This window comes from Ostrea edulis, chromosome 7, assembly GCF_947568905.1.
Source record: "Ostrea edulis chromosome 7, xbOstEdul1.1, whole genome shotgun sequence".
NCBI classification, from domain to species: Eukaryota; Metazoa; Mollusca; class Bivalvia; order Ostreida; family Ostreidae; genus Ostrea; species Ostrea edulis.
In genome coordinates this window covers 60,567,398-60,585,097 of record NC_079170.1, presented here as the reverse complement: position 1 = coordinate 60,585,097, position 17,700 = coordinate 60,567,398, and the positions used below count along the sequence as shown (strand labels likewise).

The window sequence follows — 17,700 nt, the reverse complement described above, 5'->3', positions numbered from 1 at the left end:
AATAGACAAGAACTGGCAGTAACCAAGTCATTATGCAATCTTTGGAACCGTTAAATGCAATCACCATGTTCGCTGTGGAACTAATAATCAATTTGCGGTCTGCGTGACGGACCCAATTTGTCATTTCATTCTGTCAATCAAATTTGGAGCATTGGGATTCAGTGTATACATGTAAATATCCTACCATCCAACGCCATATGCTAATCATTATGATTATTATTCGGTAAACGTATCAAACCTATCACATCTCAACAAAAATACTGCAACATAGACGTGTTAACAAACCCATTACCATACATCTCAACAAAAACTGCGAGATAGACGTATAACTGTTAACATTGTAAGTTTAATTAATTTAACTCCATACAATGCATCATAATATTTCCCCACGAAATCATTTTTCTATTTGCCATTTCATTTCCTATCACATATTGAATATTGGCATTATATAAATACAGACTAGAGTTTCAATATTAGCTGATAAAATACTGGAAAGAAGAGTTTGAATATTGTATGTGTAGGGGTCTTGAAAACTCTAGGTAGATTCCACATTTTATTTCATTCACAGTTTTATTTTATAACTTACCTTTCTTCCTCTTACTGCAATAAGTTCCTGTGATCTGAATTTGAAGATGTAATGATCTGAATTGTGAGGTTTAGATGAAATACCAAGGTAATAAATTAATACAGATATACATTTTACAAAACTTGCAGAGGTTCTTTTTTTTTTTTTTTTTTTTTTTTTTTTTTTTGAATTTTCATCATTTATTAAAAAGTATACATACTATTTGGGATAAAATATCCTCGGATACTCCCTCTTAATTCTCACCAATGGTGCCAGGGGCCCATTGGATTGAATGTATTTTGTTATAATATTATTTTATATAAGGCATATATATAATTTATATGAAAATACATTGATACAGATATACATTTAACAAAACTTGCAGAGGTTCTTAGTAATAAACAGGATCTTCCTATGACACCCACTTAATAATTTGTAAACCTTTCTAATCAAATGGGACATTTCGAGGACTTAGATATTTGCTAAAACATGAAAGTAATCAATTTGATATTCTAAAAGCATGCATCTATCACTTAGGTAATTTCACTTGAGTTGAAGACACTAAATAAATATGATGTATGAAGACACTGAATACGTATGATGTATAAAGATAATACGATCTCGTCCTTTTGCAACAGTGAAAGAAGATGACATTTAGCACAAAATATAAATATCGCATCGTCAACTCGCCATCTCCTTCGGGAATGTTTTTCGTGATAAACGTCCGTACTTAACCATAATTCTTCACTTTAAAGTTTAACAAAGGTTAATAAGCAATTAAAATTTAAGAATCCACTATTCGTATGTTCAATCAATTGTTTACATTCACTGAGCTGTTCTTGAAACATTGAATATACTGTTTATCATGCACTCTCAGTTATTCATATCACATAATTTTGATGTTGTGGACCTATAAAATGTCAGTTCTATTATTCTACGCTTAGATATTGCAAACCTTGATTGCTGCTTGGTTCAAACGGCAACAATTTTCAGCAACCTATGTTTTCAATATAAGGTGGACCTTTAAAATGTGTTAATATTTTATTATTCACTAAATGTGCAGAAATATTTTGGATTAAATTTGGTATGCAACATCTATAGGAAGGGGGAGCAAAGGTTATATGTTTATAAATGTATGCATATGAATGCAGGCATATAAATATTGTTTTCAATTTTCCCAAGTATTTGTTTTTCTAAAAAAAAATAAAAAAAAATAGAACGTCTATCTGAGTCGTTTAGTCATGTTTTATTAGATATTCATATCATGCATCAAATAAAGGCGAAATGTGGACTCTATCTCTTATTTTCAAACAAAACACTTTTTTATAGTTCCGAAATTAAATCACAAAAAATCGTATAAAGTAATTAAAAGCTTGTATTACTTTTAAATGGTAAAATCATGCTTAATTTAGCTAATCAAACGATCAATTGAATAAAATTGAAGTGTAATGAGCCGTCTTGAGGGGACGGCAGCTCTTCAACGAAATTATAATTATGGTGATCCCAGGGGTAGATCTTTCGGTACCAGGATATGGCCAAAATGGTCATAGTGATGACATGTGTTATCATTTTAACAATTTTAACTACCCGTCCAATTCTTTTCAAATTTAGTATGAAGCATCTTTGAGATAAGTTTAACATGTATGTTGAACTTTACGACTAATGCACCCAGGGGCCTTAAGGGCAAGATAAAAGCTGCCAAACATTAACCAATATTCAAAAATCTTCTACACAACTCTACATCTGCAAGAAAGAAAATATGTATAATCATATAAAGCAGGAACACCTACCAAACAAATGTAAAATTTCATGATCACAGGGGTAGGGGTTTTGGTTTCAGGACAGTGCCAACATTATATTAATGGTTATTGTCTTGATCATGTCAAATACTACTTTCAATTTGCGTATACGGTATAAGAACTAAAAACATATTTAGGAAAAGCAGATGTATCAATATTTGGAATTTTGCAGCCCCAGGAGTTTGACTATAGGGTGGGTTTAAAATACTCATATCGTGTTGATACTACATATAAGATATTTTAGTAAAGACTCCTTCATTAGTATAGACACTTTAGGAGGAAATTATGTTTTAAAAACACACCTTGTTTTATTGTAATGTTGTTCAATAATAGAATTCAGATTAGATGTACAGAACTGGGATTTTGTTTTAAAGTCCATAGTACTTGGGGCTAGTGATACTTTTGATTACTACTCTTGTGATCAATAAGGCCTGTTGGCGCTTTGTATATTTATGAATTAAAGCATGCATCTGAGTATTTTAAGATATCGTTAAGGGGAAAAAATGTGTCATCTTTATGTATTTATAAATAAGAGCATGCGCTTGGGTGTTTTAAGAGACCATTTATTTGTATGAATACACCTGCTATATAGTATTGTGTTATTGTAACACATTATCACCTCAATGTGGTGTTTATATCTCTCAACTGATTTGATACGCAAGAGCTAGTTCTGCATGTGATCAGTTTTTGAATAGAGGCAGGCTACTAACAAACAGGTTGATGTTACAGGGGTTCAACAATCCCGTTTAAAGTCAGCATTTCGCAAAGGCACCTGATCCCACCTTTGGTATATCCTGGGGTCCATGTTTGCCCAACTCTCTATTTTGTATTGCTTATAGGAGTTATGAAATTAATCACTGTTCCTTATCTTCAAATAAACCATGCATACATAAGAAAAATCTAATGGAACCGATTATTTAACTTTCAAAGCTATAAATTGTATAAAGGAAAATAATAAGCTAAATATTTTTAAAATGTTTCAATCCTTTTTCGTGATGTGTTCTGCCTACTCTAAAAAATGTAGATGCAGTTCCAATGACACCTTTTATGATTCAAACTGTTATTCTTCGGCCCCTGTCGAACACCCGCCGCCAATGTGAAACTTTTGAAATCTTATTGTGTAGTTGGCATTCATTTTCATGTCCTGGAATACTCGATGACTAGTCCTGAAAATTTCGAAACCTTATTGCGCATCTATAGGATTTTTCCTTTTCAGCTCTTCGACATTATGTGAATTCTCCTGAAAATATAAATGGAATTTAGGTGACGAGCTGTAGAATAGAAAACAAAACTTTATTTTTGGCTCCTTGAGCCAATATGAAAATTCCAAACCCTTGTTGTGTATCTATGGGACATTAATTTTTCAGCTCTTGTAGGACATGTATCATGTGGATAGCGTCTTAAAAGTTACCAGAGTTTTAGCGATAACATGTGGGACGGATGGACAGACCGGAACAACAGGAATACACCCGAGCTTTCTAAAACACCAATGCTGTCTTTAAAACAAAAAGTAATCAAAACATTTTGTTCTTATTTACCATTTTCACAAATATATTTTCAAAGGTCTTAGAAATTACCTCATTGTTATTCTGTATGAAAAAACTGTTTTCTAACTCTTTATAGAAATATACTGATGGATTTCATCTTGGTGTAAAGATGAAATGGTGCTAAGCTAGATTTGTTAGCACAATGATATTCCGAATTGAAAATATTTCCCAATCTACTGCATGGTATCTTCTATACGGTAATTATGACTTGGGTGGGACATAAAATCACACCCTTTTCATGAACGAGCTTTAGCTTTATCTTTAGATTTTGATTTTTACCATTCAATAATTGCAGCCTTTACCTATGAAAACCAGTAAATCAAAATTCCCAACTTCTACACCTCCAGTCGTTTTTATGTTATCGTTATGAATTATAAATGATTGTAAGAAATTTCGAGTTCGTCATGCTGGAGTTAATTATCAAAGAGTGTATTTATTCCTTCAACAATTTAGGTAATTGTAAGTATTAAAATTGAAGATCACGAACAGTGATTAAAGGGAAAGGCAACCCTAACCACATTGTTGCCTTTATGAATAAAGTATTACTTACTGATATCGTAAATGACAGTATTTAACAACAAAAATTCTTGCTTAACGATTAAATCAATATTAATATATCTTATATTTCAAATTACCCGCCGCTAAGAGAGCGGCCATTGAAGTTTAATTTGTTACGTCACACCATCGTTTCCGGTTTATTTCATCAGCAGCACTGTAAACAAGACAAGTCACGAACAGTTAAGTTTGGAGAGTCCGTTCTTTCGCAAGAGGAATTTAAGAAAACAAAACGTTCAGTCCAGTCGCAGACCAGGCAGATGGTACTCGTCTCTTCTTGTATGTACATGTCTCAAACCTCAACTTCTCATTACGCAAATGATGGATCCACAGTTTACATAGTATTTTCTTTTCAAATAATTTGGCATCTATGTGATACGCATGTTCACATAAGATGCTGTTATCGAAGGCTGCAAACCATTTGAGTTGTCTTTCATTGCTTTCCAATTACTTCCCTTGGGCATATATAAATTAAGTGTCCCGGATTAAATCAACCTTTTCCATTTATTACTACTACACACAGGTTGGTGTTCTCCTATTTCACAAGAATTTGTATTTAATATCTGAATTTTCAAAACCAAAACCCATCCACCCTGAATTGTTCTGTTGTCTTTGCTTTTTCTTCTGAAACCAGGATACTGCTTGTGCTTGTTTTATTTTTCAGGTTACACTTTCCCAAATAAATGTCGATGCGGCTGATACCGAAACAATGACTGGTGTGATGGATGGGTACATTGCCCAACGAGCGGCTTATTATGTACATGTTACAAATATGACATTTTATTTGAAAATTTTCCTTGATTTCTGCTCCTCCCAGGCTTAAGGCCATGTTTGTTTGATGTATTTGAATCTCGACCTTGGCCTCTGCATCTCCCAGGATCAAGGTCATATGTTGAATTTGTTTTTGAATTTGACATTGACCTCTGTATATCCCAGGGTCAAGGTCATCCCTAATTGATATTGATTTTGATATGATGCTTTTGGGGCTTGCCATTTGTGTGAGGCAGCCCACAATTTGAGCTTGATTTGTTTGCTTTTGATACTTTAATCAACCGTGCCCTTTATCGCCAAATAAAATATATAAACACGTACTGCTTGTGTCTATCTGCACTCTCTGAGATAACTTTGTTGGGTCATTTTTTCGGGGGGAAAACTTTTTTCACATCTCCCCTTCGCATTCGTGTAATTAACTGCTTGACAAGAAGGCATTCACATATTTACAATGTATTTTTAAACTCTACCACATGCACATCGTTGATGATCTTAAAATCTCATCAAAACCGGAGTAGACGGTGCGACGTTAAAATTATTGATTTTGTGGTCTTGAATACAAAAGAGTTCCGCTTCATGGCAGCCTCTATAGATGGCGGGGATTTCAATTGTTAATGTTTTAAAATTAGTACTGAGGCTTATCTAGACCGTGTATCAACAGAATAGTATGACAAATCTTTATCATATAATTATTCTAATCATGTATCATGTAAAACAAAATTGGGTTGCCTTTCCCTTTAACTCCTATAAGCAATACAAAATAGATAGGTGGGCAAACGCGGACCCCTGGAAACAGCAGAGGTGAGATCAGGTGCACAGGAGGAGCAAACATCCCCTGTCGAGCGGTCAAACCCGCTGTGAGTCCCACATCCCGATCAGGCAAACGGAACTATCCACAGTAAAAACCAGTGTACCAAGAACGGTCCAACAATCGGTACGAAACACGTCAGACAGCATCCGACCCAATGATAGGTTGCACTGACAAACTAGATCGCCACAACGACCATAGAACCCATGTAACATATATTTATTTTCTCATAAAGAATGAAAACACAACATTCTATAAGAGTTTTAAAATTTATTGTTTGGTAGATATTAGCCACAACAGTCAGAAACATATAAACAACAAATTAAACTGTGAAGTCGTCGAAAAACCGGGGTTATCCACTGAAATAAAAATTTATGTGTTGTCTAATGGTCAGTTGCATACTAGGTTAATCGCAGTTATGCTAATGACACAATCAACACATGTTAATTTAGATTTGAACCTGTATAAAATGAAAATTCATAAATCAACATCAGTATATCAACATTCAATATCACGATTCTACATCCTTGATTGATTGATTATATATTTTTCAACGTCACTCTCTAGAATACTTCACTCATATGGAGACCACTGCCGATGAAGGGCCGCAAAATTTAGGTCTATGCCCGGCATTTAGGGTCATCGAGCAAGGGGGGGGGGGGTATCGTGCCACACCTGCTGTGACGTGAGACCTCGGTTTATGCGATCTCATCCGAAGCACCGCCCCATTTAGTGGCCTCATACTCAAACAAGGGTTACTGAGGACCTATTGTAACCAGGATCCACATAGGATAAATTCAACATCCAACTTTGGTTTTGATTCCAACATGAATACTACTATGACGACTTGTGCATGTATGGAACATCCAGGAGTGCTGACAGTCAATGGTATCTTTAAAAACCCATAACAGCAGAAGAAATGAACTCAGAGGTCAAGGTAGCTATCTGTGAAGCGTGATTGTATTTACAATATCCTCCTTGAATCGAAATATATAGCCAAAGACAAAGTATTTGAAATGTGGGTAAAAGTCTAAGGTTACTGGGTCAAATGTTTGGCACGAAATGAAAGGACTTGTTGGAAGAAACCTAAATGTGAAATACCAAAGCCCTACCCGCTTACTTCAAAAGATATATTCAAATTTAAAGTTCCATTGATATGTGACGAGGACGTAATGACAAGAGCTCTCCAGATAATCGTCCCGACGAAGTAAAGTGATGGGGAAGGTTGGATGAATGTCTTATAGTATCTGCTCTAAAATGTGAATATATTTCAGAATAATTACAGGATGGAAAAGGGAAGCAGAGCTGTGATAATTTAGAGTGAAGTGGGTAAAGTCTATGAATCCCCGGAACAGATATTTCTATTATACAACATCTTCAAGCATAAATCTACAACATTAGCTGAACTTAAATGCTACAACATTTACAATTATTAAATACAACTACAATGTCATTTACCTTGAAGAAGAAAAATCTTGGATAACAGTACAGACAAGATGAAATATTTGCAATTATCTCACATTTATATTTTAATGTATACAAGACATGGTCCATAATTAGGTATTCGGAAACAAAAAACAATGTTGATAATCAAATTACATATTCATTAAAAACCGAAATTCCGACATTTATGATGATAGATTAACAATATAAACATGTGGCATCTGTAAGGAGTTCAAAAGTAAGGAGTGTTGTTATGCTCCAAAATTACAAATTGTAGCTAAGGATAGAAAGTAAGGTGTTGCGCCGTGAACCGCTTTACTTATAATATCAGACACATGTCGAAGGAACAGTTGCTGACTATTCTAAATGAAGTTTCAATACCAAACACATGAGGAAATGTGACCAGCAAACATGGGTACAATGATAATGTAGAATATTTGGAAAAGTCCACATAGGAATAATGTGAACGTGATGGGACTTTTTTCCCAATATACAATGACGTAGGTGTTGACATGGACATCATTCATACAAACATGAAATGCACATGACTCAATCAATTTACCTTTAATCATATTTGCACTAAATTTCATTTTTTTTCTTTTGAAAATTTTCAGTTACATGTACTTTGATTTAGCAATATTAGAATGAAGATAACAAACATTGCTCAATTTCGAAACTCTTATAAGGAATACAAAATAGAGAGTTGGGCAAAGACAAACCCCTGGGCATACCAGAGGTGGGAGTGAATTGTAATTATGCATAAAGTTTGCAACTATGTTTTAGAAGAGCTTGTATTCAGTTGCACATTAGATCATCGAACATGTACTCTTGTTCACCTTCAAAAAAAATTATTCTAAATCATGTTTCATTATTGAACGCATTCATTATTCCTGTCAATGGAGCAAATATATTTGAGTTATCGTTACTATACTGGATTTCTATACTTCACACACACCCATTCAGAAATACTGTATCGGATCATAAGACTTACTATTTGTTAAAACAAAATGACAGCGAATTAAACAAAACTAGGTTCATCAAGCCTTTTTGCTTCGCATTTGAGTTAAGGCCAATTAATGCAAATGAAAATAGAAAAGCAGATTATCCATAAAACAATATCGACGTAGATATTCTGTGTTCATCAAGGTATTTATTGTAGATAACATGCTCTGTGTAGGTTTGACTATAGTGTCATAATATGACATTATGTATTTCTTACCGTATATTTCTATCATAATAGTCGAGAAAATACAGACTGGTACCAATACTCATTTGAAAAAATAAGTATCGAATAACGTCACGCACAGGATTTTACTGCAAGAACAACGATATATATTTGATACCAACTTGCAATATGGAGACATTGCCGAAAAATTACGACTGCATGCCTATGTGTTCAATAGCAGTGTAAATTCGATATTTGCAGTCCGTGTGATGTAGTGCAGTGAAGTCATTCGGCATCTGAATTCATTCTGTTTCGCCTCATAAGAATTGAGGATGAATTGTATTACTTCAAAATCAACTTTTCGATTATGCATTGTTTTTTTTAAATTTCATTTACATAAAAAGGAATATAAATGACTTTACCGTACCGTACAAGCGTTATCATAAGTATAACCTTACCTAATTATTTTGTAAACATCCCTTAGTCTCTATTACTGCTTGTAATCTGAGGGTAGTGGTGTTGTACAGACCTTGGGGAAATTATCTCTCCACCTCTGCCGAATGGCAATTTCCAGGTTGTAGTTCCATTTGTGGTTCTTAAATTCTGAACTCTTTCACACAATTCCTGTTTAAGTTTCGTAAATATTCGATTGTCGGAATATTATCTTGTTCTATGAACTCTTTGACAAACTTCATATTATGCATATGGGAGTGCATAGTCTTGCAAAATGTAGTAACTGAACGGAAAATGTACTACAATAAGAGGTCAAACAAGTATTGTTAATTATTTCCATATTTTCCTCGGTTTTTAATTGCCATTTACAACATAAAGTGTACCTATACCATTGTAAGTAATTCATTTTCTGATCATTGGATCCAAACATTATCCGGTCGGTGTGCGTCACCGACCGGATAATGTCTGGATATATTGATCAGAAAATGAATTCAAGGTCCCATTTTTTGCCCGCTCTACTCTACATATAAACCCGTCGTCCTTCATCAATCATGACCTTGTACTAATCTGTAAAAACTACTTTCTTCCAGTAGTTTTCCATCGATTTCATACCCCATTTTAACGCTTCTTTGCCTTCATTTCGCTCACTCTCATTTTCTTCTTAACAAATCTCCACTGAAACGTCGAGTTAAAATTCACTTTACAGTACTTTTTGAAACAGGCGCTGGACTAACTTCATTTCAGGCATTTGTTATATTCGTTAAACTTTGTCCTTGGTTCATTTTCACCAACCTGAAAAATGGTTATCATCTTTTATGCAGCATGTTAGGTTGGCCACTTCTTGGTCTGTTTTAAGTATCTTCTTGATACTTAAAAACGATATGGGTGGGTGATGGTCTTTCTATATCTTATATTTAATGTAATGTGGAAAATATGCTTTTTCTAAGGATACATTTTATTGTCTTTCTTCTAAACTTACGAGGGCTATTATTATTATTAATGTTATCATTATTGAGGTACTCTGTCTGTTTTCCTTTCTAAACTATGTTCCTGAGTTAGAATTGGTAGGTAGGCACGTTAAACAAATGATATACAGACAATAAATAAAATCAAAGTTTTTGTTTTAGAATGACACGCGTCAGACAGTGCTGAGTCCCTATATGTCCGCTTACACAATATGTCAGCCTGTACTAAATGTCCGCCCAATTCTGCGATTTCACAAAATCAAAACAAGCCACATTAAATACTGTTGGATCACTAGATGACAACTTTAAAAGTGTCTGTTAATTGCTCCGGGTCAATTGATCAATACAAGTTTGCACCATGACTTATGAATGGATACAATTAACTGCATGTAAAAATTTGATAAATATGTTTTATATGTCCTCGAATGATTTTCTAGAATTGGTCACTTTCTTCTAAGGGGTTAAAGGAAACGTCTCAATAGTTTCAGAATATCCCTCGTAATTCTTTACTTTTTCGCCCCATGATTGTTTCACAATCCAAAGTAGGTAAACTGGCGACATATGTCAACGAGAAACCAGGTGATAAATGTACATTGAATTTTTACATATTGAACGACAGCAAATTCATATATAGAAAAAGAGAATTAACTCTTCTCTCATTACTGAAAATGACGTCTAAATCAAACGCGTTACGGAATTCAGATTTGAACGACGAAATATTGTACGAAAACTTTGATCGGAGCTCGTACATTGCAGGATCCAGTACATGTTTAACTTCAAAGCCCATGTCTTTACTCCTCACGAAAAATAATAACTATTATGGTAGAGAAACTTTAGACGCAGTGTGCCACAACATCTGCCAGAAGTGCTGTAAATCAAATAAAGAATTTTACATCCAGTTGATGTATCTGGCTGCTCACACATTAAGGTTCTTCACTTCTGACAGGTGCAGGTTCTCCATTTGCTGGCTGAGATAATCAAAATTTTCTAAATGAAGGCCGGTTAAAGGATTTCAACAGTCTTGAATAAAGTCCACATTTCGCAAATTTTATTGTCATTATCACTGTTACAGAAAAGTGGAAATTCCTGTTGTGGGACCACAGTACGGAATCAAAAGTTTTACGTGCTAATGCATATGAACAACGTTTAAAATCTTTTCAAGAAATACTGGCTTAAAAGAGTTGAAATTTACATGAAATATTTTACGATTGTGATATTGAATATTCAAAGAGGTAATTTAATTATTCATTTTTTTAAATATTCAAACCATGAAAAGTCAGCAATTTATTTCTGCTGACGACATCTCTTAAGGTTGATCGATCCTCATGTGATGTCATAGGTTTTTGCAAAATCTTTATTTAATTAAATTTTGCGCATGATTGAAATATATCTTTCAGAGGAATTTTATTCACTGATTAAAATAAAAAAATTGGTAAACTTTTGATACTGAAAAAGTTTTTATTTTCCATAGATAATCAATTATTTATAATTTTAAAAATGTTGTCAAGGGCAATAACTCCTATGCTGGAATTTCCTCTACTGCATGTCTATGACAATGATTTCCCTAATATCCACACTTTTTATATATCTATCAATTATCAGAATTCTTTAACGATTGACATTTAAAATTTGTCATTTCAACAAGTTTTTATTAATTTTCACCATTCTGTTTAACGAAAATGTGTTGTTTTTTTTTAATGTTGATGTATACTTCTGTTTTTGTATGTCTGACATCTTTAAAAGAGTGTCAACATACACATTTTCTTTGGTTATTGATTAGATTAAACTATATTGAGTGGAAATTAATATAGTTTTTCCACTTTTAACCATTAATATTGATAAGTCACATGACGATCAACCCACCTTAAAATTCATTTCGGGAAGGGGTCTTTGTATTTGGCTAGATTTATAACAAAAAATATTAGGGAGATCCAAATATTATTCTTATTTAGGTTGTCTGAGTTCTAATATTGATGCTCGGGGATCGCCCTATTCTAGGAATTGTAAATAAGTTAACAACTTCAACAATGCATTCGTGATTTATATAAAATAAAAGACACCACAAAGGCGTCCACTTCCGCTTCATATTTAGATAGCTTATTGAAAGTAGATATTAACGACAAACTAACAACTCACCTTTATGACAAACGGAATGATTTCAGCTTCCCCATCGTCAAACTTCCAATATTTATGTCGCAATATTCCATTATCACCTGCATGTGGTGTTTATATCTCTCAACTGATTCGATACCCAAGAGCTTGTTCTGTGTGTGGTCAGTTTTTAAATCGAAGCAGACTACTGACAAACATGTTGATTGTACAGGGAGGTTCAACAGTCTCTATTAAAGTCAGCATTTTACAATTTTTTAGGGGCCTCCGTGGCCGAGTGGTTATAGCATTGCGCTTATATCACACGGCCTCTCAACTCTGTCGGCGCGGGTTCGAATCCCGCTCGCGCCGGTAAGTGAGAAAATTTCCCAGTTTACTTTCGGAAGGTCGGTGGTCTCTTCCCAAGTACATTGTATCTGGGTTCTCTCTTCCACCAATAAAACCTGGGCGCCACCATATAACTGAAAAATTGTTGAGTGTGGCGGAAAACATCAAAACGATCAAAAATCACAATTTCTATGGTCGTTATAACGATCTAGTTTGCCAATACAACCTATCATTGGATCAAATGCTGTCTGACATGTTTCATACCGATTGTTAGACCGTTCCTGGCACACTGATTTTGACTACAGATACCTCACGGTGGTTGTGTCCAGTCGATAGAGGATGCTTACTCCTCCTAGGCACCTGATCCCACCTCTGATGTATCCAGGGGTCCTTGTTTGTTCAACAATCTATTTTGAACTGCTTAGAGGAGTTATGAGATTGATCATTGTTCGTTATCATCACCTTTCATATGACACTTTTCAACCAACGGTGTGTATTGTTGTTAATCATTATCTGGGATAATAACAAAGTAGGGGGGGGGGCTGAGTAAGCCGATTTTCTCAAACAGTATTTGATATCTAAATTGAGAGCATGAAATACATCAGTATTTTCTCCTTAATCTATAATTTCTCACCACAAATTTTACAGCAAGGAATTAACAAAAAACCTTCCTGCCAGAATGTTCTCTGTGTATTATCTTTTCTGGTTGTAACATGCAGTTTCGTTACTTCCAAATTTCGAACTTGGGATCCATAAAATTTTAGTGATGGGATCTTCCAAGCTTTCTAGGGTGGGACGGATTACTAAGCCATGGCTAAAGAAAGTTGAACATTTCTTTCGTCAACAATTTATTGCAGAATTCAGTGCGAAATACAAGCTGTGACATCATGCTAATTTTCATTAATACACTTGGGTTTTACACATCCATGGATTGAGACGGCACCGATCATCATTCTGTAATTCACTGTGGAGTGTCAGTCCTGATTTGAAATTCGGTATTATACCTGTGTCAATAAAAATATTCGTGAAACATAAATGTCATCTTGGCATATGCACTGTACATGTAACATACATTGTTTTATTTAGCACGAATTATGCTTTCCGTAACCCAGGGCCCGTTAATGTGACATTAAAGCCTCGTGAAATAATGGAAATAAATAATGTGACATTAAGTTCCGTAGTATCATCGATTTAAGATGCATAGATTGGCATATTAACGACAATTAAAATCCTTGATATTAAAGATGGCTTAGGAGTTACTTTAAGTCTTCGTTAAATATGGTGGCTAACATAATGTTTGGACAGTAGGACGGGCTAGAAAACGATCGTGTCTTCTGAGAGCGATTTTCACTCAAAAAGTGGAATTGATTAGGAAATTCGGAGAGGATACCGTCTGCGCGGACATGGATGAACCCATTATTGGGGATAAAACTAATACGTTACACGTACTGTCTACAGAACCTCAAATAAATACAATGGATAATAGTTCAAACAAAAGTTCTGAAAACACTACAAACGTACGTCTGTGCAATAGTTGCTGTCGAGAAGGCCAATGAACTTGTTATTGTCCGATTGATTCATTGAATTGATTCATTGAATATTTTAACGTCCCACTCGAGAATATTTCACTCATACGGAGATGTCACCAATGCCGGTGAAGGGCTGCAAAATTTAGGCCAATGCTCGGTGCTTAGGGCCATGGAGCAGGGATGGATCTTTATCATGCCACACCTGCTGTGACACGGGTCCTCAGTTTTTGCGGTCTTAACCGAAGGACTGCCTGATTTAGTCGCCTCTTACGACAAGCAAGGGGGTACTGAGGACCTATTCTAACTCGGATCTCCACGTTATTGTCCAAATAGTCAGTATTTAGGTGTTTTGTTATACCAATGTAGATTTTACTTGTGTCAGACATACCAAATTGATGTAAACTAACATTTGACATTAGATGGAATCGAGGTGATCCGAGTGGTAAACTACTTAGAGTTATCAGACTTTAAGGTAGTACTCTATATCGTCGTAATGGCTGACTTCCTTTAAAAACATGGATGATAAAATCGATATCAGCAATATTTGACTTTTCCTTTTCGATTTAAATACCTAGCCGAGTAGCTCAGTAGGTTAGAATACCGGTTGCTGAAATGTAGGTCGTAGGTTCGAGTCCAGCAGGGGTTTTAAATTTTTTTCAGATTACCTTCTACTAAAACTGTATTTTTTGACAAAATAAAGTAAATTTGAAAATTTTCAACTTCAAATATTGTTGTACATATCCTCCACTTTTCATCTACATCAAATTTCTCTAGTGTAGCATACCTCCTTAACGTCACAGAAAAGAAAACGCGGGAAAATATAGCATCCGGTAAATAGTTTTGAGACTATTTCCCTAGACAGATAGATCAGAAACTATTTAATGACTAGCATTAAAGGACACATCTCGTGTTTTCAAAGTATACAACATTACATGCATTTCATCTTCTTTATGCTTATAGTTATTAATTCTAATAGTTCGTTCGCCGAAATTTTGGGATAATTAACCACAATACAGACTTAAATCTAAGCCCCGATTTCAAAAAGTCTAGTTAATTAGGTAGGTAGTCACGTGGTACAGTGACGTCACATGTGCCCTTCGGATTGTGAAAGTACTGCGAGATATTATTAAAAACTCAACTTTTAGGGGCCTAATTTATTTACCATGGGCAACATTTAAATCGATGTTGACAAATTGTCCGAATTTTATATGTGTTCGCCACCAGTGCACACATATAACGATGTAAATACCCAAATACAGCAAGTAAAGCGTGTATGAAATCGACAATATTGCGAGTAAATAATTTTTATATGGGTCGCTGTCTACAAACTGTTTGGTGATGTTATTCCTTTATACATCTGTAATTGGCGCTGTTTTCCTAAAATAAACAGTGCAATCATTATTTATTTTTGGATTAGACAAATTCTGATACGTTAAATTGTTGACAACTAGGCCCTATGCCAAGCTATTGTCACGAGTGCACTTCGGAAAGAAAGAAAAAAGACAACACACTCACAAATCAATAAAAATATTCAAATCTAAAGTGGAAATCACATTATTTTATTTTGATAAAGCAATCTTATTACTATTTTTGAATTGTGATCAGCACGTCTTTAGGAAGTACGAAGTGGGAGCACGGCGTTATAGCCTACTGACGCACTCAAGATGCTACGAGTTCAATAAGGAAATAATTTTATAATTCAATTTAAAGTTAGGAAATACAATATTCTATTATTTGTATAATTAAAAGTTCAATTATTTTGTATCTTTAATGTTTTGGGGAAATCTACCAGTTGGTAGAAGTTACCGTCGATATATGTTGTTACAAGGTGAAGGTCAGTTGATCCGTGTGTGTATTGAATTTGAAGAGCAAAACAGAATGTATGCTATATACCTACCAGTGCTTATAGCTTCGATATATCCATTTTCTCGAAGTTTATCAGAGTCTCTGTCCAAGCGGTTTTTGAAAAGGTGACTGGGTGGTTTTTTTAAGGTGAAGTTCTTGCTCTAACAAAAAAATTATCCACGTCTTTTTTCTCGTACCTTCCTTTGAAAAATACTCAGTCTTAAACCTTTCTACCGACAACTAGTACACCCGAGCACGGCACAAAACATCTTAATGCATTATTATTTACAAGCCGTTAACGTGATAATTGGATTTTTGTCGATTAAATCTAATCTGTTCATGAAATGCCTAATAGATGTTTTCAAACCCGAGGGCGCATATGACGTCACACATAATGGCGAGTGAACTAGCGAAAGAAAATATGCATATCGCAAGATTTGAATTTCATCGCTTTCAAACTCGAAAACTACGCAAAATATTTCATTTAAAACACATTTAAAGTAGTTTTAGGCATAAAAAAAAGTTAAGTTTGCTGAAAAAATGAAATAGTTTAGAAACGTGCGTTGTGTCCTTTAACCAGAAGAAATAGCAAATTTATTTACCCAATATTTACATAGTAAAAACATTCAGTTAAGCGTCTTTGTGTCAATTCAAATTTTGAAAGGGTTTTGCAGGGACTATATTTTGTGGTGGAAGGATTGATTAATCCAAAAGTTCTAAATTTGCATGAATTTACAGTTTCTGCTTCATCAAATATATCTTCTATTTTTATACTCCTATACGCGTAATTCAGTTTAATGATTTATGATACAAGTAGTTCAGACTTGGCAATAGTTCCAATGTTGTAATTTATTAGTCGGGTTGAAATAGTTATAAACAGAATACAGAATTTAAAAGGTTTAAATATAATTTACTAGAAATTTTATATAAAAATTCAATTTTTTCGCAAATATTTTAAACAGTTGGCCTCTAACCCACCCCTTTTTAGTTCCATTTCAAATTTTAAGACAAGACTTTGAAAATTATGTGAAATTTTAGAAATTGACATTACTCATCATATGTCCTTTTAAACTCTTAAATTTGATATCATGATTGTTTGGTGGTTTTTTTTTTTTTGTTTGTTTTTTTTTTTTGCATATCAAGTGAAAAAGGTCATTATCTATTTCCATTACTAGTAGTAAACTTATTTTTTATCTGCAGTGTTAGAAGACATGTTTATGTATATACATTGTATTTTATGTAATCGTTTATTTGTGTTGCTTATGTTGTGTTGACACCAACACACAAATCAAGTTTGATTGAACAAATTCTAAGTGCACAAAGGTCATGTTTAGAACACTGTAGCATAATAACAAGCATTGCGACCCCAGTTTTTCTTTTTAATTTCCTAATTCTCCTTCAATCTAGAAATCAAAACTAAACTTCCTAAAAAAAAATGTCATCACACAAAATCTCAGTTGCGAACCTCTTTAAGACAAAAATATTATGTTAAACTTTCTTTAGAATTCACCGCCGCGGTGGCCTAGAGGTTAGAGCGATCGTCCCGCATGCGGAAGGCCGGAGTTCAAATCCCGGCCGCGACAGACCTTAATCCTTCAAATGTAATGACAGTTCCATCGCCAAACGCTTGGCATCAGGTGTGAATGTCACGGGTCCTCAGAGATGACCTTATAAACGGATGTCCCGTGTCGAAATAGGTGTGGCACGCTAAAAAACCCTTACTGCTCAATGGCAGTAAGCGCCGAGCATAGGCCTATATTTGAAGCCCTTCATCGATCTTGGTGACGTCTCCATATGAGTGAAAAATTATCGAGTGGGA

At 34.5% G+C, this 17,700-nt stretch overlaps 1 protein-coding gene across 1 annotated transcript in view; it reads right to left on the bottom strand.

The window, feature by feature from the left end:
• Positions 1 to 13,341: 13,341 nt before the first annotated feature.
• The window catches only part of LOC130048300 (uncharacterized), a 56,490-nt gene continuing 52,131 nt past the window's right edge, over positions 13,342 to 17,700 (bottom strand). Inside the window, exon 15 of the mRNA XM_056144890.1 lies at positions 13,342 to 13,511. Within this exon, the coding sequence (XP_056000865.1) occupies positions 13,408 to 13,511 (104 nt within the window). The 3' untranslated portion in view covers positions 13,342 to 13,407. The remainder of the gene's footprint in view (positions 13,512 to 17,700) is intronic.